The sequence below is a fragment of the Athene noctua genome, chromosome 35 (assembly GCF_965140245.1).
Source record: "Athene noctua chromosome 35, bAthNoc1.hap1.1, whole genome shotgun sequence".
NCBI classification, from domain to species: Eukaryota; Metazoa; Chordata; class Aves; order Strigiformes; family Strigidae; genus Athene; species Athene noctua.
In genome coordinates this window covers 454,120-475,097 of record NC_134071.1, presented here as the reverse complement: position 1 = coordinate 475,097, position 20,978 = coordinate 454,120, and the positions used below count along the sequence as shown (strand labels likewise).

Here is a 20,978-nt window from a genome sequence, read left to right as displayed (position 1 = left end):
TTGGCCCCTCTCTTACCCCTCCACACTCTTCAGCTTCTCCCGCCAGGACGGCCCCTCACCCATTGACTAACCCTCCCGCCCATCAACCCCCGCGCCCACCACGCAGCGCTCCGATTGGCCGCTTCCCTCACCCTTCACTTCGGATTGGCCCGCGCCAGTTGGCGCTGGCCCCGCCCTCCGGAGCCCCTCAGGCAGAGACCCCCGAGGGCGGGAAGGACCCTCCGCGCCGGGCAGGACGCCGCCACGTTTTAGAAATAAACCGCTTTATTGCACAAATACCGCGAAAAAGCGGCAAAAGGGGAGGGTTGGGGTCTCCACGAACGGGGCAGGAGCTGGGGGGACTCCCCCCAGGCTGCGCGCTGCCAGCGGGGGCGGCCCCAGCACCCCCCACAATCCCGGGGACCCCCCCGCACCAGTAACCGGGAATCCCGACACCAGTAACCCCCAGTAACTGGAGACACCCCCCCCCCCTCCACTAACCAGGGACCGCCACACCAGTTTCCCCTTTGCTCCTGGTCCCAGTATCTCCCAGTAACCAGGGACCCCCCCCCCCCCCACACACACAACTGTAACCCCCGGGCCCCCCCCCACCCCGTTCCTGGGACACGGAGGGGGCCCAAACCCGGTGTCCCCCCCCCCGTCCCCGCTCCCCGAATGGGAACAGACGAGGGCGATAACCCCCCCTCTGCAGCCATTTCATGTCCCCGTGCTACGGCACAGGGGCCTGGCTGCCCCCCCGGTGCTCACCGGTGGCCCCCGCAGCCCCGTCATCGCCCCCCCGGGCCTCGCCATCGCCCCCCCGGGTTTTCCCTTCGCCCCCCCGGGCTTTCGCCTCGTCCTCCTGCGCGGCCTTGGCGTCAATGGCAGCGTGCTCCCTCCTCACCAGCTCCTCCAGCTCTTTCTGCAAACGGAACGAGGTCGGTGAGCGATTTTTTTTTTTCGGGGGGGGGGGGGGGGGGGCGCACATAGAGGTCAGGACCCCCCCCCAAAATTTCCCAGGGAGCAGGGAGGTACCTTCCAGCCCAGCAGCTCGGCCAGCGCCAGGCAGCCGGCGTCACACTCCCCCAGCCAGGCCACGTCCCTGCGGGGACAGAGGGACCCATGGGGAGCGTGGTGCAGGCCGAGGAGGGGGGGGGGGCCCAAACCATTTTAGGGGGGCCCTAACCCCCCCCAGCACTCTGTTAGAGCGTACAGACTGCCCCGCTGTGGAAGCTGGGTGTCCCAGCCTCCCCCCCAGCCCCCCAAACCCCCCCCGTGCCTGTAAGCTTTGTCCGAATCAAAGTCCATCCCGCAGCCGAAGCCCATGAGGGACATGAGGGGGTCACTCTAGGGGGGAGAAAAATGGGGACTGAGAGGGGGGGGGGCAGCAGCACCTGCCCCCCCCCCCCCCCCCAGTGCCCCCAACCCCATCTGTCCCCACTAACATGCCCCCCCAAACCCCCCCTGCTCCTCACCTGCCCTGTTTTCTCCTTGTTGATGAGGAGCCGCGGGGTGTTGGTGGGGACCCTGCAGGGTGGGGGGGGAAGAGGAGGATCATGGGGGGGGGGCAGCGGGGTGTTACGGGGGGACGGGGGGGGCCCCGGGGGGGTCCAACCTGCTGACGAGGGAGGCGAAGGGCTGGACCTGCAGCGAGGTGCCCATGATGAGGAGCAGGTCGACCTTCTGGAAATCCTGGGGGGAGACGGGATGTCATCAGTCTGTCCCTGTCACCCCCTTTTTTTTTTTTTTTGGGGGGGGGGATTTCAGGGCCCTTGTGCGTCCCCCCTCCTAAATCCAGGGGGGGGGGTTTTCAGGGTCCCCATGTCTCCCCCCCTCAACCACTCACCGACTGCAGGAGGGTGAAGAAGCGCGAGGGAAGGCTCTCCCCGAAAAAAACGATGTCTGGGGGGGGTGGGGGGGGGAGTAGAGGCATTGAGGGGGGGGCCTCATGTGCCCCCTTGGGGCATTGGCCCCCCCCCCAGCTACCGACCCCCTCCCAAACTCACCGGGTTTCACCACGCTCTGGCACTTCTCACATTTGGGGACGAGGGAGGAGAAAATCCGTTCTGGGAAAAAAAACGGGGAGAGTTCAGTGGAGGGGGGGGGCGCAAAAAGATAGGGGGGGGGGCACTGGGGGGGGGGGGGGGCGGGCTGGGGGAGAACAGGCTCCTATTGCCCCTTCTCCCATAGAATAAGGTCTCCTTGCCCACCCAGGGACACGCTGCCCCCCCCTAAAGCATCAGCGGTGCCCCGGGGGGGGTCCCGCTCCCCGAGGGGGGGGTCCCCACGCCCCCCCCCACGCCCCCCCCCGTACCCTTCATCCAGCGCAGGCCGTAGGGCTGGCGGCAGGAGGGGCGCAGGCAGTGGGAGGTGAAGAAGGTGCCGTGAGCCTCCACCAACCGCTCGGGCTCCAGCCCCGCCACCCGCTCCAGCGTGTCGATGTTCTGCCGGGGGGGGGGGGGGGGGAGCAGGGGGTCAGGGGTACCCCAATAATTTCCCCCCCCAGCACCCCAAAACCAGTAACGGGGCCGAGGGGGGGGGGGTCCCTACCTGGGTGTAGCAGCGCAGCAGCAGCCCCTTCTCCTGCAGCAGCCGCATGAAGTAGTGACACACCGTGGGCTGAGGGAGACGGGATGAAAAGGGGGGGGGTCGGTGGGGTGGGGGGAGCCCCCCCCCAGCATTCTGGGGGGGCTGAGAGGGAAAACTGAGGCAGGGGAGGGTCTTACCTTGAACTGCCCCGGGTAGAGCTCCCGTGCCAGAGCGAAAAAGGGCTCGGGGTGTTTCTGGGGGGGGGGGGGGGGGGAGGCAGACGCGGCTCTCAGGGGATGGCGGGGGGTGTCTCTGAGCCCCCCAAGAGGTCTGGGGCACCCCCCTAAACTCTTGGGGGGACCCCAAATGATTTTTTTTTTTGGGGGGGGGGGGGGGGGGGATTTTTTTTTTTTTTTACCTTAAAAAAGCTGATCTCGAAGATGGCCTCGGGGTAGGGCAGGTTGTAGCTCTGCAGGTTGGCGTAGAGCCCGGTGCCGGGCGAGCGGAAATCGGGGATCCCGGCGGCTGCGGTGGGGGGGTACATCAAGACACACCCCACACCCCCCCCCCATGGTGACAGCGCCCCCATATCCCCCCCCCGCCCCCAAAACCGTACTCACAGGTGGAGATCCCGGCACCCACCATGCACACGACGTTCTTACCTGGGGAGGGGAAACAGGGGGGGGGCTGAGGGGCGCAGCCCAGGCCCTGCCCCTCCCCAAATCCTCTCCCGCCCCCCCAAACCGCCCCCCCGAGCCCCCCAACTGCCCCCCCGAGCCCCCCCCCCCGTACATTTCTCGCTGCGCAGGAACCGGCTCACTCCCTCCAGCGTCAGCTCATCCAACACCTTCTCCGGTTTCTCCCCTCCCAGCCCCAGCGTCCGCGACAGCAGGTTCCGTAGCAGCTCCACTGTACCGGCGGGGGGGGCGGGGGAAGAAAGATCAACCACCGGGCACCCCCCCGCCGCCGCCGCCACCACCGGGACCCCCCCGGCCCGGGAGCGGGGCCTCGCCCCCCACCCCCCGGCTCCCCCGCACGTACTTTCGGGGTCAGCCGAAGCGCCGGGATCGGTGTCGGAGACCTGTCGAGGTGGGGGGGGCAGCTCAGCCGGTGATACCGGGCGGGCTCCATCCCCGGAGAGGCCTAACCGGGGCCTGGCTACCGGTACCGGGAAGGGGACCCGCACCGCCGGGCACTCACCGGTGAGTCCGTGTCCCGCTCGGCCTCGTCCCCGCAGGCACTGGGAGCTGGTGGGGACGGAGAAAAGGGGGTGTCAGGGGCTGCAAACCGGGGGGTGCCGCCGCCGCCGCCCCCCCGGTCCCTCCCCGTTACCGTCCGGCTCAGCCATGGGCGCTGGGCACTACCCCGGCCACACCTCCCGGCATGCACCGCGCCGCCCCGCCACACCTCCCGGCACGCACCGCGGGCGAGCGCTGATAGGTGGAGTAAGCACCGCCCCTTCCCGGCGTGCCCCGCGCGCCCCGCCCTCTCCCGGAAGTGCTGTGAAGACTACGGGTCCCGGCAGGCACCGCGCGGCCGCCATCGCCGGGCCCGGCGGGGATTTCCCGGGACGGCGGCGGCGGCTCTATGGCGGCGCGGGCCTGAACGCGGCCCGGCCCGGTATGGCGGCCGCGGAGGCGGCGGCGCCGGTGTCTCCCGGTGAGGTGAAGCGGCCCGAGAGCGATGAGTGGTGCGACAGCGGCCTGGGCTCGCTGGGCGAGGGGCAGCTGGGGCCGCTGCCCGCCAGCCCCGGGCCCGCCAGCCCCGGCCCGGCCTTGGGCCCCGTCACGGCAGCCGTAGGCGCCGTCTGCCTCGCCGAGCCTCCCGAGGAGGCCGTGGCGGTGTCGCCGCCGCCGCCGCCACCACCACCACCGGCCGCTGTGGACCCCGCGGCCTGGCTACGGCACGTCCTGGGCTTCCTCACCGAGGACGGCGACACGTGAGTGCGGGACCGGGGGGCGGCAGATACGGGACCCCCGGACTCGTCGCGGGGGAGGAGCGGTGGGGCGACCCCTGTACCCCGCGGCAGCGGGGCGAGTCCCCAGCCCCGGGCCGACGGAGCGGAGGGATTCCGGTCCCGGGAGAGCTCTGACAGCGGGTCCTGCTCCCCCCGCTCTGCCCCGGGGTCCCCTTGGCCCCCCCGGAGACCCCTTGCCCCCCCGCCGCGCACATACGGGGCCTCGCTGCACCCTGTGAGGCGCATCCCCTGCTCCCCCCCCTTATCTCTGCCCCTGTCTTGTTCTTCTGGGGACCCCCAGTGTGGGGCTGGGGGTGGTGGGACCCCCCCCATAACGCTATGTGTCCCCCCCCATAACGCTGTGTGTGTCCCCCCCCCGCCAGGGCCCTGCACTTGGCCGTCATCCACGAGCACGAAGCTTTCCTGGACTCCATCCTCCAGTACACGGGGGGCACCGAGTACCTGGACCTGCAGAACGACCTGGGGCAGGTACGGAGAAGGCTGAGGGGGGGGGGGTGTGAAAAAAAAAAAAAAGTTGGGCTCCCCCCTGAGGGGTTTTTCTGCCCCCCCTCCGCCTCCCCCTTTCCCATAGACGGCCTTGCACATCGCCGTCATCCTGGGCCTGTCGGGCTTCGTGCGGAAGCTGCGGGCGGCGGGCGCGGGGCTGTGCGTGCAGGAGCGGGGGGGGCACACGGCGCTGCACCTCGCCTGCCGCGAGGGCCGTCGGGGCTGCGCCCGGCACCTGCTGGGGCCCCCCCGCACCCCCCAGGCCCCCCGCGATGAAGAGGAGGAGGAGGAGACGCGCGCTCAGCTCGACAGCGTCAACTACGACGGTGAGGGGACGGCGGGATGGACGGGGGGGGGGGGGGGGGGGACAGCGTCGGGGGGGGGGATGTTGTGGGGAGTGGGAGGGTGGGGGGATGCTGTGGGGGAAGATGCGGGGGGGGGGTTATACTGGGGATCTGTGGCACAGGGACGTGGAGGAGGGGGTTGCTGGGCGGGGGGGGGGACACACACACTGTGGGTCTGGGGATCCCCTGTGGTGCTGCGGGGGGGGGGGACATGGTGTGGGGCTGGGGATCCCCTGTGGGGCTGGGGGGGGACATGGTGTGGGGCTGGGGGTCCCCTGTGGTGCTGCAGGGGGGGACATGGTGTGGGGCTGGGGGTACGACGTGGTGTGGGGCTGGGGATTCCCTGTGGGGCTGGGGGGGGGACATGGTGTGGGGCTGGGGGTCCCTGTGGGGCTGGGGGGGGACATGGTGTGGGTCTGGGGGTCCCTATGGGGCTGGGGGGGGGACATGGTGTGGGTCTGGGGGTCCCTATGGGGCTGGGGGGGGGGACATGGTGTGGGTCTGGGGGTCCCTATGGGGCTGGGGGGGGGACATGGTGTGGGGCTGGGGGTCCCTATGGGGCTGGGGGGGGGACATGGTGTGGGGCTGGGGGTCCCTATGGGGCTGGGGGGGGGACATGGTGTGGGTCTGGGGGTCCCTATGGGGCTGGGGGGGGGACATGGTGTGGGGCTGGGGGTCCCTATGGGGCTGGGGGGGGACATGGTGTGGGGCTGGGGGGGGACATGGTGTGGGTCTGGGGGTCCCCTATGAGGCTGGGGGGGTGGGGGGGGGCACACCCTGGGGCTGGACATGCCCCAACCAGCTGGACACACACACACACACTCTGTGGGGCTGAGGGGGGACTCTGTGGGGCTGAGAACGCCCCCTGGAGCTGCGTGGGGGGGCCCTAACGCTGCCGCACCCCCCCCCGGGGGCAGGTTACACCCCCCTGCACATCGCCGTCCTGCGCAAGGACCTGGAGATGGTGGAGCTGCTGCTGAGCGCCGGCGCCGACCTCAACAAAGCCGTGAGCTCCCTTCTGGAGGCGGGAGGGGGGGGGTCGGGGGTCATTTTGGGGTCCCATCCACCCCCTTCACCCCCCCGCCTTTTTATTTCGCCCCCCCCTCTCCCCTGCAGGAGCCCAGCTGCGGGCGCAGCCCCCTGCACTTGGCCGTGGAGGCGCAGAGCCCCGAGGTGGCCGAGTGCCTCCTGCGCGCCGGCGCGGACCCGGGCGCCCGCATGTACGTGGGTTACACCCCCCTGTACAGCGCCCGGCACCGCCCCGACCCCCGCCTGCCCCCCCTGCTGCGACGCTTCGGGGCGCCCGACCCCCCCGGCCAGTCCGACGACAGCCCCGACGAGGGTGACGACAGCGACGTAAGTGATGCCCCCCCCCCAAAAAAAAAAAAATTAATAATAATAATCCTCTCGGTTTTACTCGATGTGAAGGGGCAGGGGGCCTGCTTGGCTCTTAGCAACCCGTAAAATTTTTTTGGGGGGGGGCCTCATAGTGCACTCAGTAGCCCCCTAAAAGCGTGGGGGGGCCGCCTGGCTTTCAGCAACCCATAAAAGTTGGGGGGGGGGGGGCTTATAGTGCACTCAGTAGCCCCCTAAAAGCGTGGGGGGGCGCCTGGCTCTCAGCAACCCCTAAAAATCTGGGGGGGGGGGGGCTTGTTTGGCTCTCAACAGCCCCCTAAAACTGGGGGGGGGGGGGGGGGGGTCATAGTGCACTCAGTAGCCCCCTAAAAGTTGGGGGGGGCCCGCATGGCTCTCAGCACCCCTAAAAGTTGGGGGGGGGGGCTCATTGTGCACTCAGTAGCCCCCTAAAAATGGGGGGGGGGGGGCTCACTTCACTCTCAGCAGCCTCCTAAAATGGCGGGGGGGGGGGGGGGGGGGGTGTGCTGGGAGGGGCAGAGGTGCCCAGGCTTGGGGGGGGGGTGTTAAGGTTTTGGGGTGTTTGGGGGGGTTTCCAGGGGTGCTGGGAGGGAGAGGGGGGCCCCCCCAAAAAAAAAAAAAACGGCGGGGGGGTGCTGAGCTCTGGGTGTGTGTGTGTGTGTGTCCCCCCCCCAGGAGGAATACGATGACATCGTCATCAACAGCGGGCGCTGCCTGGACTGACGGGGCCCCCCCGGGCCCCCCCAAAAACCTCCCCCTATTTATCCGGGGGCTCCCGACGCCGTTGGATGGACTTTGGGGGAGCCCCCGCTCCCCCCCCCAACCTCCTGAACCCCCCAATCCTGCCCCCCCCCTAAAAAAAACCAGTCCCTGTCGTAGCGTAGAGGATTTCTATGGGTTGTTGTAAAATAAAGAAGCGTTCGGCCACGTGCGGCCCCGCCGCCCTCCTCTTCCTCCTCACACGCGTGTGCGAGCGCACGCGGATGGTGTGCGTGCGCGCGTGCAGACGCGGCGCACGCGTGTGTGAGGGCACGTGGGCTGCGTAGGGGAGGGAACACGCGCGTGAATGTGCGTGGGCCGCGTGTGCGCAGAGGACGTGCCAAGAGCACGTGAGCCCGCGCGTGGATTGCACACGCGTGTGCAAACAGCACGGGTGTGAACGTACAGGGGTTTACGTGTGGAGAACGTGTGCAGTGTGCACGCGGGTGGGAACGCGCGTAGATTGCACGTGCGTGCAGACTGTGCAGAGAACGTGTGTGCAAACAGCACACGCGTGTGAGTACATGGGTCACGTGTGAGGGCAGAGAACGTGTGTGTAACTAGAGGGTACGTTCGTGTGGGAATGCACATGGATTGCGGAGGTGTGTGCAAAGAACACGTGTGTGAAGGTACATGGGTTGCATGTGTGTGGAGAGCCCGTGTGTAAACTGTACACACGTGTGTGAATACACACAGATTGCACACGTGTGCAGAGAACATGCGTGTACAAACACGCAGAGTGCACATGGGCTGCATATGTGAGGGCAGAGAACATGCGTGTGCAAACTGCATGCGTGTGAATGCATGTGGATTGCATGTGTTCAGAGAACACATGCACAAACACAGCACACGCATGTGAATGTACAGAGGCTGCATATATGTGTGCAAAGAATACGCATGTATTGTATACATGTGTGCAGAGAATGTGTGTGTGAAGAGAACACGTGCATATGTGTGTGCAGAGAGCATGTGCAAACAATGCACACGTGTGTGTGAGTGCACGTGGGCTACATATATATGTATAGAGTGTGCAAACGCTGCACACGCGTGTGAATGTATGTGGGCTGCACACATGTGTAGAGAACACGTGTGTGAATGCACAGACTGCATGTGCGTGCAGAGAACACACGTGTGCAAACATACAGCGCACACAGATGTGCGTGAATGGACATGGGCTGCATACGTGCATTCAGTGAACATGTGCAAGCAGCACACACGTGTGAATGCACATGGACTGCATACGTGCGCGCAGAGAACACGTGCAAACAGCACACGCGTGTGAATGCACGTGGGTTGTGTATGTGTGGAGAACACGTGTGTGCAAATACACTACACACGTGAATGTGCTTGGACTATGCGCGTGCAGCAAACGCGTGCACACAGACCACACGTGCGAATGCACACGGACCACGTACGTGTGCAAATACAGAGAGCGCACACGTGTGTGCGAGTGAATATGGACTGCACACGTGTGCAGAGCACGCGCACACACGCGTGTGAATGCCCACGGCCCGCACACAGGCGTGCAGAGAACACGCGTGGGCAACCACAGAGCGCGCACGCGTGCGAACCTACGCGGGCTGCTTCGCTGCGCCGCAGGGAACGCCTGCAAACCCAGCACGTGCGCACATGCGTGAACGCCCACGGACTGCACACGCGTGTGCAAAGCCCCGGAGGAGCACGTGAGCGCTCACAGGCTGCAGCTCTCTGGGGGGGGGGGGGCGCGGGTGACGCCGATGTTTATTGTTTATTAACACAGGAGGGGGGACACCGCACACACACGCACACACACGTGTCCGTGTGTCGCGTGTCCGTGTGTCCCGTGTCCCCCCCCCAGCTCAGGGCCCCTCGCGGCCCCCCCGGGGCTGGTTGGGGCCGATGTAACGCAGCAGCGGGGCCGGGGGGCGGCTCAGCACCTCCTGACCCACGAGGGGCTGCAGGGCGGGGGGGACGCGGACGCGGCCATCCTGGGGGTACAGAGCAGGGTGAGCCCCCCCGTTTATCCCCTCCCCCAACACCCTGGGGTACCCCCCAATTCCCTCTGTACCCCCCATTTTTGTACACGCGTGTCCCCCCCCAAAAAAAAAAACAACCAAACCGCACCGGTAGCTGGTTACACTCCAGCAGCGCGATGAGCATCCGGGAGACGGCGCAGGCGGTGCCGTTAACCTGGGGGGGGTCGGGGGGGGGGGTTAGTGGGGGGGCAGAGGGTTTTGGGGACCCCCTGGGAGGGGCGGGGGGGGTGAGGGGCCCCCCCCAAACCCACCGTGTGCGCGTGGCGCAGCCGCCCGGCCCCGTCGCTGTACATGATGTTGAGGCGCCGGCTCTGGTAGTCGGTGCAGTTGGAAGCGCTGGAAATCTTTTTTTTTTTTTTGGGGGGGGGAGAGAGAGAAAAAAAGGGGGTTCACAGGCAGTTGGGGACACCCCCCCCCCCTTCACTCTGATGACCTCACAGTGGGGGTTCACCCCCCCAATTCCTCAGTGAACCCCCAAATGAGGACACCCCCCCCCCCCACTTAACGGGGGGAATCTGCCCTCAGAGCCTGTAATGGGGTTGGGGGGGGGGGGGTCAGACTTTGTGAACCCCAAATTTGGGGGGTTGAGGGTAGGAATTGCCCCCCACCCCCCCAAAATTTTTCTCACCTCCCCGTATTTGCCCCGTCCGGGCATCCAGGCTTCGATATCGAACTTGCGGTAAGCGGGGAGCCCCAATTCCTGCGTCGGCATGTCCAGGACACTAAAGAGGTTGGGGGGGGGGGGGGGGGTGTCAGCAAGGGGGGGGCGGAAAAAAAAAAAAAAAAAAAAGGGGACACACACACATACACACACGGGGACCCCCCCCCCGCTTGCGCTCACCGATAATGTAACCCCAAATCGGCGAAAATTTCCTTCTGCAGAGCCACGAACTCGCTCAGCAGCGCCTCGCTCTCGGCCCCGCTCTCGGCCGCCGTCACCCCAAACATTTCCACCTACAAGGAGGGGGTGATATCTATGTGTGTCCCCCCCCCAACTCAAAAATGTCCCCCCCCACACACACACACACATCACAAGATGCTGGGCTCTTTCTCCCAGTCCCCCCCAGTCCTCCCAGTACCTTGGTGAACTGGTGGACGCGGTAGAGCCCCCACGGTTCCCGGCCCGTGTCGGTCTCAGCCCGGTAGCAGGTGCTGGAGCAAACGACCCTGGGGGGGGGGGGAAAAAGGGGTGAAGACCCCCCCCCAATCACTGCACACCCCTTGGGCCCCCCCCCCGCCCCCGGAAGGAATTGGGGGGCCTCCCCCGCTGTGAATTGGGAAAGGGGGGGGCTCCGGTGGAGAAGGGGGGGGGTCTCTACCTGATGGGCAAGTCCTCCAGGCGCACGGCGTGGTCCATGAAGTACCCTGGAGCAGAGGGATGGGGCTGGAGAGGCGGGGGGGGGGGGGGGGGCATGGGGCTCATGGCACCCCCCCCCCCCAAAAAAAAAAACCCTCCCAGACCCCGTTTTCGCGGGGTTTTACCCCATTTTTCCTCACCTGCGATCCCCACCTCGGAGGTGCCGGCCAGGCACAGGTCCTCGAAGCGGGAGGGGTCGATGTTGTAGACGGGCGAGGGGGTGGCGTTGGGCTGCATCCCGCAGCCTTCCTGAGGGGGGGGGGACACACACACGGGGGGGGGCTCCTGGGGGTGCCCCGGGGGGGTCCCAGAACTCCTGGAGTTGGGGGGGGGGCTCCTGGGGGTGCCCCAGGGTTGGGGGGGGGGTCCTAGAACTCCTGGAGTTGGGGAAGGGGGTCCCGGGGGGGGTGCCAGTGTTCCCAGAATTTGGGGGGGGGGGATTGGGGGGGGTCCCAGTGCTTCTGGAGTTGGCGGGGGGGGTCCCCAGGCGTACCCCAGGGTGAAGGGGGGGTCCTGGGGGGGTCCCTGTGTTCCCAGAATTTGGGGGGGGGGGGGATTTGGGGGGGGTCCCCGTGCTTCTGGAGTTGGCGGGGGGGTCCCAGCGCTCCCAGAGTTGGGGGGGGGGGGGGGGTCCTGGGTGTGCCCCAGGGTTGGGGGGGACGGCTGGGGGGGGGTCCCAGAACTCCTGGAGTTGGGGAAGGGGGTTCCGGGGGGGGGGTCCCAGTGTTCCCAGAATTTTGGGGGGGGTCCCAGTGCTTCTAGAGTTGGGGGGGGGTCCCAGGCGTACCCCAGGGTGAAGGGGGGGGTCCTGGGGGTGCCCCGGGGGGGGTCCCCGTGTTCCCAGAGTTTGGGGGGGGGGGAGTTGGGGGGGGGTCCCAGGTGTACACCAGGGTGAAGGGGGGGGTCCTGGGGGGGTCCCCGTGTTCCCAGAATTTGGGGGGGGGGTCTCAGGTGTACACCAGGGTGAAGGGGGGGGTCCTGGGGGGGTCCCCGTGTTCCCAGAATTTGGGGGGGGGGTCTCAGGTGTACCCCAGGGTGAAGGGGGGGGTCCTGGGGGGGGTCCCCGTGTTCCCAGAGTTTGGGGGGGGGGGGTCCCGGGGCAGGCAGGGGGGTGCAGAGAACTTACAAAGACGGCGCCTCGCAGCAGGTCGGGGACGGTCATGGGCAGGAAACCCTGGAGGGGGGGGGGGGAAAAGGGGGTGTCAGGGGGTGTGTGGGGCCCCCCCAAAGCCTCCAGGGGCCCCCCCAAAGGCTCCAGGGCCCCCCCCCCCACACACACACACGCACCTTGGGCAGCAGCTTGGCCAGGGCGAAGCGCACGAGCGCGTGTTGCAGCAGCGCCCCGGCCCCGCACAGGTAGTAGGAGCGATGGCCCGAGACGTGCGACAGGCGCCTGCGGCACGGGGACACGCGTGTGGCACGTGGGGCACACGTGTGTCACATGGGGGGGGATGCACGTGCGTTTGCGGGTCGTGGGGACACACACGTGTGTCAGCGGGACAGACGTGTTACGAGGGACACACGTGGAGGTATCACGGGGAATCGCACACGTGTGTCACGGGACATACACACATGTCGGGAGGGATGCACATGCGTGTGTAACGGGGACACACACATGCATGTCATGGGATACGTGTGCGTGTCAGTGACATGCACATGTGTCACGGAGACATGCACGTGTGTCATGGAGACACACACACATGTCACAGGACATACACATGCCTGTGTCATGGGGACACACACACGTATCATGAGGCAGACGTCATGGGGACACACATGTGTTACATAAACACACGTGTGTCAGACACACACCCCTGTGTCACGGGGACATTGCGTATGTCCTGGGGACACACACATGTATGTCATGGTGAGGACACACATATGGGTCACAGGATACACACATGCATCACGGGACACACATGCTTGTGTCATGGGGGTACACACACGTGTCATAGGAGCACACACATGTTACAGGGACACAGGTGTCACAGACACATGCACACACTTGTGTCAGAGACACACACACGTGTCATGGGGACACACATGCGCGTGCCATGGTGGGGACACACACATATTACATGGACACTGACATGTGTAACAGGACACACATGTATCATGGGGATACACACATGTGTCATGTGGGACACACACGTGTCACGGGTCACAAACACGCATGTCATGGGGACACATGCGTGTTATCAGAGGCCACACCCCGCCATGTGACACAGGGGAATACACGTGTGTGTCACAGGGACGCATACACACATGGATGTCATGGGGACATACACATGTGTGTCATGGACACACACACGTCATGATGGGGACACACACGTGTCACGGGGACACAGACACATGTGTCATGGGGACACACACGCCTGTGGCACAGAAACACACACAAACGTGTCACAGACACACATGTCATGGGGGACACACCCACATATCTCACAGGGACACACACATGCATGTGCCACAGCGACACACACACGTGTCTCATGGGGACAGACATGAGCATGTCATCAGAAACACACATATGTGTCACAGGGAACACACACGTGTGTCATGGACACATACACGTGTCATGGGGACATGCATGTCACAGACACACACACGTCACGGGGACACACACTATGGGGACACATACAAGTGTCATGGGGACACACACGTGCCACGGGGACAAACACACGTGTCACAGACACATATGTCATGGGCACACACACGTGTCACAGGCACACACACGTGTCACGCACACACACGTGTCACAGGCACACAGGCCTGTCTCGGGCACACACGTGTGTCAGAGACACACACACATGTCATGGACACACACACGTATCAGACACACATGTGTCATGGACACACACGTGTCACGGACACACACACGTATCAGACATGTCACGGGCACACACACGTGTCACGGACACACGCATGTCAGAGGCACACACACGTCGGACACACACGTGTCGGACACACACATGTGTCACGGGCACACACGTGTCATGGGCACACACGTCACAGACAAACACGTGTTACAGACACACACGTATCAGACACACACACGTGTCACAGACACACACACGTATCAGACACACACGTGTCATACACGTGTCAGACACACACGTGTTACAGACACATGTGTCACAGACACACACGTCACACACGCGTGTCACGGACACACACGTGTTACAGACACACGCGTGTCACAGACACACACGCCACACACGCGTGTCATGGACACACACACGCGTGTCACGGGCACACACAGGTGTCAGACACACACGTCACACTCACGTGTCACACGCGTCACGGACACACACGCGTGTCACGGAGACGCGTGTCACGGGCGCACACGCGTGTCAGGACCGGCCCTCCCCGCCCCCTGCTCACCGCTGGCGGATGATGTCCAGCCCCTCCCCCAGCTCCAGGTGCCCCTTCGGGTTGAAGTCAAAGGCTGCGGGGGCAGAGCCGGGGGGTGGGAGCCTTCCTCGCCACAGGCACCCTCCTCTGCCTCCCCCGGCCTTCCTCCCCCACCCAGGGCACCCTCCTCCTCGCGCCGTCCCCTGAAATCACTCGGAGGAACCTTCCTCTTCCTCCTCCTCCTCCTCCTCCTACTCCTCCTCTCCTCTTCCTCCTTTCCTCTTTCTCCTCCTCATCTTCCTCTTCCTCTTATTCCTCCCCCCCTCTTCTTCCTCCTCTTCCTCCTCCTTCTCATTTCTCCTCATCTTCCTCCTCCTCGTCCTCCTGTTCATCCTTTTCCTCTTCCTTCTCCTTCTCTTCTTCCTCCTCTTCTTCCTCCTCCTCTCCTCTTCCTCCTTTCCTCTTTCCCCTCCTCCTTTCTCCTCATCTTCCTCCCCCTCTTACTCCTCCCCCCCTCCTCTTCTCCTCCTCATCTTCCTCCTCCTCCTTTTCCTCCTGTTCATCCTTTTCTTCTTCTTCCTCCTCCTCCTCTCCTCTTCCTCCTTTCCTCTTCCTCCTCATTTCTCCTCATCTTCCTCCTCCTTACTCCTCCCCCCTCCACTTCTTCCTCCTCTTCCTCCTTCTCATTTCTCCTCCTCCTCCTCTTCCTTTTCCTCCTGTTCATCCTCTTCCTCCTCTTCTTCCTCCTCCTTCTCTTCCTCCTCCTCTCCTCTTCCTCAATTCTCATCTTCCTCCTTGTTTTATTCCTCCCCCCTCTTCTTCCTCCTTCTCATTTCTCCTCCTCCTCCTTTTCCTCCTGTTCATCCTCTTCCTCCTCTTCTTCCTCCTCCTTCTCTTCTTCCTCCTCCTCTCCTCTTCCTCCTGTTCTCTTCCTCCTCCTCCTTTCTCATCTTCCTCCTCCCCTTATTCCTCCCCCCTCCTCTTCCTCCTCCTTCCCATTTCCTCCTCCTCATCCTCCTCCTCCTTTTCCTCCTGCTCATCCTTTTCTTCTTCTTCCTCTGTCTCCTCTCCTCTTCCTCCTTTCCTCTTCCTCCTCATTTCTCCTCATCTTCCTCCTCCTCTTATTCCTCCCCCCTCCTCCTCTTCCTCCTCCTCCTTTCTCCTCATCTTCCTTCTCCTCTTATTCCTCCCCCCCTCCTCTCCTCTTCCTCCTCCTCCTCCTTTCTCCTCTTCCTCCTCCTCCTCATTTCTCCTCCTCATCTTCCTTCTCCTCTTATTCCTCCCTCCTTCCTCTTCTCCTCTTCCTCCTCCTCCTCATTTCTCCTCTTCCTCCTCCTCCTCATTTCTCCTCTTCCTCCTCCTCCTCATTTCTCCTCCTCATCTTCCTTCTCCTCTTATTCCTCCCTCCTTCCTCTTCTCCTCTTCCTCCTCCTCCTCATTTCTCCTCTTCCTCCTCCTCCTCATTTCTCCTCTTCCTCCTCCTCCTCATTCTCCTCCTCATCTTCCTTCTCCTCTTATTCCTCCCTCCTTCCTCTTCTCCTCTTCCTCCTCCTCCTCATTTCTCCTCTTCCTCCTCCTCCTCATTTCTCCTCCTCATCTTCCTTCTCCTCTTATTCCTCCCTCCTTCCTCTTCTCCTCTTCCTCCTCCTCCTCATTTCTCCTCTTCCTCCTCCTCCTCATTTCTCCTCCTCATCTTCCTTCTCCTCTTATTCCTCCCTCCTTCCTCTTCTCCTCTTCCTCCTCCTCCTCATTTCTCCTCTTCCTCCTCCTCCTCATTTCTCCTCCTCATCTTCCTTCTCCTCTTATTCCTCCCTCCTTCCTCTTCTCCTCCTCCCTCCTCCTCCTCATTTCTCCTCTTCCTCCTCCTCCTCATTTCTCCTCCTCATCTTCCTTCTCCTCTTATTCCTCCCTCCTTCCTCTTCTCCTCTTCCTCATTTCTCCTCTTCCTCCTCCTCCTCATTTCTCCCCTTCCTCCTCCTCCTCATTTCTCCTCCTCATCTTCCTTCTCCTCTTATTCCTCCCTCCTTCCTCCTCTCCTCTTCCTCCTCCTCCTCATTTCTCCTCTTCCTCCTCCTCCTCATTTCTCCTCTTCCTCCTCCTCCTCATTTCTCCTCCTCATCTTCCTTCTCCTCTTATTCCTCCCTCCTTCCTCTTCTCCTCTTCCTCCTCCTCCTCCTCCTCCCCCCTCACCCCAAATCCCCGCAGGGATCCCGCCCCCCCCCCTCCGCCCCCCCCATACCTGGTTTCTCTCCCACCACCTCCACCACGCGGGCCTGGCTCTCGTCCCCAACGGGCTGCGGGAAAAGGGGGTGTCAGGGGGGCGCGGGGGGGGGATGCAGCGCCCCCCCACACCCCGTCACTGCCCCCCCAGACTCACGGCCTCGGGGTGGGTGCGGTTGGGGAGCTGCAGGGCCTGCAGGTAGAACCGCTCCTCCAGGGCGGCCTCCTCGGCCACCAGCGCCTGCAGCCGGGCTCGGATCTGGCGGCCGCGGGCTCGGAGGGCCGCGTAGGCGGGGAGCTGCGGGGAGAAGAGTTGGGGGGGCACGGGGGGACCCCCCCCCCGGGGGAGCAGGGACCCCCCTTCCCCACAACACCACAACACCCCCCCCCTCAGTGTCCCTACCGCCTGCGCCGTCTCCTTGTCGTGGGCCACCTGCGGGGGGGGGAGAGCGGGTGGGAGGTGGGTGGGGGGACGGGGGGGACACGGGGGGGGGGTCCCGGGGGGGGGGGTCCCGGGGGGGGGGCTCACCATCAGGGCCCGCACGCCCTGGGCCACTTGCCCCTTCTCGGCCTCCAGGCGGGAGATGGTGGCCCGCACCTCCCCCAGGCGGGACTCGGTCTGGACCTGGTGGGGGGGGTGGGGCTATGGATGGACACGCCCCCTCCCGCGAACAAGCCCCGCCCCATCCAGACACACAGCTGTGTATACTGGGCCCCACCCCTTTCTGTAAGCCCCGCCTTCAGCCCAGGCTCTGCCCATCCCGGTAACCCCACTGAGTGGCCACGCCCATCCCCAGAAGCCCAATGAGAGACCCCATCCACCCCTGTAACCCCGCCCACCGAGAGGCCCCACCCATTCCCATAACCCCACCCAATGAGAGGCCCCACCCATTCCCATAACCCCACCCAATGAGAGGCCCCATCCACCCCTGTAACCCCACCCTCTGAGAGGCTCTGCCCATTCCCATAACCCCACCCACTTGGAGGCCCCACCCACCCCTGTAACCCTGCCCACTTAGAGGCCACGCCCACCCCACAACCCCACCCAATGAGCCCCCACCCATCCCCAGAAGCCCAATGAGAGACCCCATCCACCCCTGTAGCCCCGCCCACCGAGAGGCCCTGCCCATCCCCATAACCCTGCCCACTGATAGGCCCCACCCATTCCATAACCCACCCACTGGGAGGCCCCGCCCACCCTATAATCCCACCCAGTGAGCCCCCTCCCATCCCCATAACTCCACCCAATGAGAGGCCTTGTACACCCCGTAATTCCGCCCACTGAGAGGCCACACCCATTCCAATAATCCCACCCACTGGGAGGCCCCGCCCATTCCCATAACTGCACCCAATGAGCTCCCACCCATCCCCATAACCCCACCCAATGAGAGCCCCTGACCATTCTCATAACCCCGCCCACTTAGAGGCCCCGCCCACCCCATAACTCCACCCAATGAGCCCCCACCCATCCCCATAACCCCACCCAATGAGAGCCCCTGACCATTCTCATAACCCCGCCCACTTAGAGGCCCCGCCCACCCCATAACTCCACCCAATGAGCCCCCACCCATCCCCATAACCCCACCCAATGAGAGCCCCTGACCATTCTCATAACCCCGCCCACTTAGAGGCCCCGCCCACCCCATAACTCCACCCAATGAGCCCCCACCCATCCCCATAACCCCACCCAATGAGAGCCCCTGACCATTCTCATAACCCCGCCCACCGAGAGGCCCCACCCACCCCATAACTCCACCCAATGAGCCCCCACCCAATGAGAGCCCCTGACCATTCTCATAACCCCGCCCACCGAGAGGCCCCGCCCACCCCATAACTCCACCCAATGAGGCCCCATCCACCCCATAACCCCGCCCGCTGAGAGACCCCGCCCACCCCCGTAACCCCACCCAACGAGCCCTCGCCCATGCCCAGAACCCCACCGAGAGGCCCCGCCCCCTCCCCGCAGGCCCCGCCCCCTCCCCGCAGGCCCCGCCCCGCTCACGATCTGCCGCAGGTCGCCCCCCCGCAGCGGCCCCCGCCGCCGCTCCAGCTCGCGCTCGCTCAGCGCCGCCACGTCCAGCTGCGGCCGCGCGCTCAGGCCCTCGCGCACGTGCTCGTACAAACGGCTCCGCCCCGCCCCGGCCACGCCCCCCGCCCCGCGACACCCCCGCGCCGCCGCCGCCGCCCCCCGCCGCGCCGCCGACAGCGCCCTGGGCGCCGCCATCTTGGACGCCGGCGTGAGGGGAGGGGGGGGGGGGGAAGCTGACGGACGTTACGTCAGCGGAAGAGGCGGGGCGTAGCGCGACAACGTCGCTACGGAGCGCTCTGGCCACGCCCCCCGAGCGCCCTGTCCGGTGTCCCCAGGCCCCCCCGAGCCCCTTCCCAGTGCCCCCAGCACCCCTCCAGCTCACCAGGCCCCTTCCCAGTGCACTCCACTGCCCCCAGGGTCCCTGAGCCCCCTCCCAGTGCCCCCAGGTCACCCCCAGATCCCTCCTTTGGCCCCTCCCAGTGCCCTCAGACCCCCAGTACCCCTTCCCAGTGCCCCCAGCCCCCCTCCAGCTCGCCAGGCCCCTTCCCAGTGCCCTCAACTGCCCCCAGGGTCCCTGAGCCCCTTCCCAGTGACCCCAGGTCACCCCCAGATCCCTCCTCTGGCCCCTCCCAGTGCCCCCAGACCCCCTCCAGCTCGCCAGGCCCCTTCCCAGTGCCCTCAACTTCCCCCAGACCCCGCCCCAGGGTCCCTGAGCCCCCTCCCAGTGCCCCCAGGTCACCCCCAGATCCCTCCTCTGGCCCCTCCCAGTGCCCTCAGACCCCCAGTGCCCCTTCCCGGTGCCCCCAGCTCTCCCCCAGAGAGAGGGGGGGGCCTCTCTCAGCCTCTTCCTAGTGTCCCCAGGTTCCTGTCAGGCCCCTACCCAGTATACCCAGGCACCCCCCAAGCCCCTTCCGTGTTCCAAAACCCATTCCCAGTGCCTGTAGGTCCTCCCAGGGGTCCCCCAGGCCCCTTCCCAGCACCCCCAGCTTCCCTTGCTGTTCCCAACACCCCTTCCCAGTGTCCCCAGGCCCCTCCACTCCCCCCAAGACCCTCCCCTGCCCCTACCCAGTGCCCTCAGACCCTCCCGAGGTCCATTCCCTGTGTCCCAAAACCTATTCCCAGTGCCTCTACGTCCTCCCAGGGGTCCCCTAATCCCCTTCCCAGCACCCCCAGCTTCTCCCCTGTTCCCTAGCCCCCTTCCCAGTGTCTCCAGTTCCCCCCCAGTGCCCCCCACTCTCCCCAAGACCCTTCTCTGGCCCTACCCAGTACTCTCAGAACCCCCCCCCAGTGTCCCCAGGTGCCCCCCAAGCCCCTTTCCACGTTCCAAAACCTATTCCCAGTGCCTCCAGGCCCTCCCAGGCCCCCCCCCCCCAACTTCCCTAAGCCCCTTCCCTGTGCCCCCAGCACCACTCCACAGCACTTCCCGCACGGCAACAACCTTTAATGGGCGCAACAAAAGGAAAAGCCACCGGCATGGCGCGTCCCCACGCCGAGGGGGCCCGTCCCCACGCCGAGGGGGCCCGTCCCCACGCCGAGGGGGCCCGTCCCCACGCCCTCTCCCCCCCCCTGCTTTCACTTCTTCTTCTGGACGTGGGCACAGTCGTACTTGCCCCGCACGATGGTGAGCTTCACCCCCGGCAGGTCCTGGGTGCGGCCGCCCTGCACCAGCACGACGTGGTGCTCCTGCAGGTTGTGGCCCTCCCCGGGGATGAAGCACACGACCTCCTTCCCGTTGCTCAGCCGCACCCGGGCGCACTTGCGGTTGGCCGAGTTGGGTTTCTTGGGTTTCCGGATCAAGTTCTTGATCACCACCCCCTTAATCTGGGGGCGGCCGAAGGTGGCCCCTAATTTAGGAGGGGGCAGTTTGAACCGGCCCTGCCGGTGCATCTGGTTCAGGGTGGCCATGCCGCTGGTCGGCTGCGGGCACCGGGGCACCGGGAGCGCCCCGGCAGCTGCGGAGGGGGAGAAAAAGAGGGGTCAGCGCCCGCGGGCGGCTCGGGGAGGGATGGAGGGACACACACACACGGGACCGGGCGGGATACGCACCGCAGCCGCGCAGCGAGGCCGCGGCCCTCAGCAGAGCGCGGAGCGGCATCGTCCGGGCCGGCAGCACCGCGACGCTGAGGGAGAAAGGCCCGGTTAGCGCTGCCCGGGGGGCGGCGGAGGGGGGAAGGCACCGCCGCGCTCACCTCACACCGCCGCCATGTTAACGCGCCGCCACTTCCTCCCGCCGGCTTCCCGCCGCGCGGCGCTCTGATTGGACAGCGAGCACGCCAATCTCCTACTCCCCGCTCTGTGATTGGTTACCTTCCGCTTTATCCGCCCCTGAGCGGGACGGCTCCGCGGCGGGGTCAAACGCTGTGCGGAGCCCCGCGCTCCACGCACGAAGCTCCGCCCCCAAGGGGCGGTGCCTGTTGCCGGGGGAACGCGGGCAGGGCGGGTACCCGGATGCGGCTCGATCGCAACATGGCGGCGGCCGAGGGAGCCTGAGGGGGGGCAGCGGCAGCGCCGGGCCCGTCGTGAGGGGTGAGCCCCGGCTGACGGTGGGCGGTGA

The 20,978-nt window shown here is 65.4% G+C and overlaps 5 protein-coding genes across 10 annotated transcripts in view; 2 read left to right on the top strand and 3 right to left on the bottom strand.

Moving 5' to 3' along the window:
- Nucleotides 1-781: 781 nt before the first annotated feature.
- Nucleotides 782-3,926, bottom strand: SIRT2 (sirtuin 2). The gene is made up of 14 exons (XM_074930794.1): nucleotides 3,841-3,926; nucleotides 3,709-3,755; nucleotides 3,550-3,589; nucleotides 3,301-3,417; nucleotides 3,129-3,170; nucleotides 2,927-3,033; nucleotides 2,706-2,762; nucleotides 2,530-2,598; nucleotides 2,294-2,423; nucleotides 1,986-2,045; nucleotides 1,826-1,881; nucleotides 1,624-1,671; nucleotides 1,015-1,081; nucleotides 782-901 (listed from the first exon to the last, which is right to left on the bottom strand). Exons 1-13 carry the CDS (start codon nucleotides 3,854-3,856, stop codon nucleotides 1,055-1,057), a joined length of 816 nt encoding a protein of 271 aa, XP_074786895.1. The 5' UTR covers nucleotides 3,857-3,926; the 3' UTR covers nucleotides 782-901; nucleotides 1,015-1,054.
- NFKBIB (NFKB inhibitor beta) lies at nucleotides 3,851-7,621 on the top strand. Of its 2 annotated transcripts, XM_074930793.1 has the most exons (7): nucleotides 3,851-4,447; nucleotides 4,849-4,954; nucleotides 5,058-5,298; nucleotides 6,234-6,322; nucleotides 6,433-6,676; nucleotides 7,241-7,248; nucleotides 7,366-7,621. In XM_074930793.1, exons 1-7 carry the CDS (start codon nucleotides 3,855-3,857, stop codon nucleotides 7,411-7,413), a joined length of 1,329 nt encoding a protein of 442 aa, XP_074786894.1. In that variant the 5' UTR covers nucleotides 3,851-3,854; the 3' UTR covers nucleotides 7,414-7,621. The 2 variants fall into 2 exon arrangements, with proteins under 2 accessions (XP_074786894.1, XP_074786893.1); XM_074930792.1 differs by lacking the exon at nucleotides 7,241-7,248 and having other exon boundaries at nucleotides 6,433-6,672.
- Nucleotides 7,622-9,166: 1,545 nt separating this feature from the next.
- Nucleotides 9,167-18,619, bottom strand: SARS2 (seryl-tRNA synthetase 2, mitochondrial). Of its 2 annotated transcripts, XM_074930790.1 has the most exons (16): nucleotides 18,398-18,619; nucleotides 16,925-17,020; nucleotides 16,799-16,828; nucleotides 16,553-16,693; nucleotides 16,415-16,469; nucleotides 14,206-14,269; nucleotides 12,109-12,214; nucleotides 11,948-11,995; nucleotides 10,962-11,070; nucleotides 10,784-10,829; nucleotides 10,544-10,631; nucleotides 10,306-10,418; nucleotides 10,093-10,186; nucleotides 9,716-9,808; nucleotides 9,553-9,618; nucleotides 9,167-9,416 (listed from the first exon to the last, which is right to left on the bottom strand). In XM_074930790.1, exons 1-16 carry the CDS (start codon nucleotides 18,617-18,619, stop codon nucleotides 9,288-9,290), a joined length of 1,500 nt encoding a protein of 499 aa, XP_074786891.1. In that variant the 3' UTR covers nucleotides 9,167-9,287. The 2 variants fall into 2 exon arrangements, with proteins under 2 accessions (XP_074786891.1, XP_074786892.1); XM_074930791.1 differs by lacking the exon at nucleotides 16,799-16,828.
- A 1,231-nt stretch (nucleotides 18,620-19,850) lies between these two features.
- MRPS12 (mitochondrial ribosomal protein S12) lies at nucleotides 19,851-20,669 on the bottom strand. 2 transcript variants are annotated; one of them, XM_074930752.1, is made up of 3 exons: nucleotides 20,614-20,669; nucleotides 20,471-20,544; nucleotides 19,851-20,376 (listed from the first exon to the last, which is right to left on the bottom strand). In XM_074930752.1, the coding sequence occupies exons 2-3, from the start codon at nucleotides 20,517-20,519 to the stop codon at nucleotides 19,997-19,999; spliced, it is 429 nt and encodes a 142-aa protein (XP_074786853.1). In that variant the 5' UTR covers nucleotides 20,520-20,544; nucleotides 20,614-20,669; the 3' UTR covers nucleotides 19,851-19,996. The 2 variants fall into 2 exon arrangements, with proteins under 2 accessions (XP_074786853.1, XP_074786852.1); XM_074930751.1 differs by having other exon boundaries at nucleotides 20,471-20,666.
- A 161-nt stretch (nucleotides 20,670-20,830) lies between these two features.
- Nucleotides 20,831-20,978, top strand: part of PAK4 (p21 (RAC1) activated kinase 4) — a 28,689-nt gene continuing 28,541 nt past the window's right edge. The window contains exon 1 of one of the 3 annotated variants that reach the window (XM_074930749.1): nucleotides 20,831-20,950. The gene's annotated coding sequence lies outside the window, so the exon portion shown is untranslated. Of the gene's footprint in view, nucleotides 20,975-20,978 lie in introns of all 3 variants that reach the window. The other 2 variants (XM_074930748.1, XM_074930745.1) reach the window with 2 other exon arrangements.

Coding starts and splice junctions, on each gene's coding strand:
- NFKBIB (XM_074930793.1), top strand. CDS start 3,855: ATGGGCGCTGGGCACTACCCCGGCCACACCTCCCGGCATGCACCGCGC. Junction 5,299..6,233: donor CGACAGCGTCAACTACGACG/GTGAGGGGACGG, acceptor CCCCGGGGGCAG/GTTACACCCCCCTGCACATC. Junction 6,323..6,432: donor GCGCCGACCTCAACAAAGCC/GTGAGCTCCCTT, acceptor TCTCCCCTGCAG/GAGCCCAGCTGCGGGCGCAG.
- SIRT2 (XM_074930794.1), bottom strand. Junction 3,590..3,708: donor AGCGGGACACGGACTCACCG/GTGAGTGCCCGG, acceptor CCACCTCGACAG/GTCTCCGACACCGATCCCGG. Junction 2,599..2,705: donor TCTACCCGGGGCAGTTCAAG/GTAAGACCCTCC, acceptor CGTCTCCCTCAG/CCCACGGTGTGTCACTACTT.
- SARS2 (XM_074930790.1), bottom strand. CDS start 18,619: ATGGCGGCGCCCAGGGCGCTGTCGGCGGCGCGGCGGGGGGCGGCGGCG. Junction 17,021..18,397: donor GGGGCGACCTGCGGCAGATC/GTGAGCGGGGCG, acceptor CCCCCCCACCAG/GTCCAGACCGAGTCCCGCCT. Junction 10,830..10,961: donor CTCCGAGGTGGGGATCGCAG/GTGAGGAAAAAT, acceptor CCTCTGCTCCAG/GGTACTTCATGGACCACGCC.
- MRPS12 (XM_074930752.1), bottom strand. CDS start 20,519: ATGCCGCTCCGCGCTCTGCTGAGGGCCGCGGCCTCGCTGCGCGGCTGC. Junction 20,377..20,470: donor GGCCTCGCTGCGCGGCTGCG/GTGCGTATCCCG, acceptor CCCCCTCCGCAG/CTGCCGGGGCGCTCCCGGTG.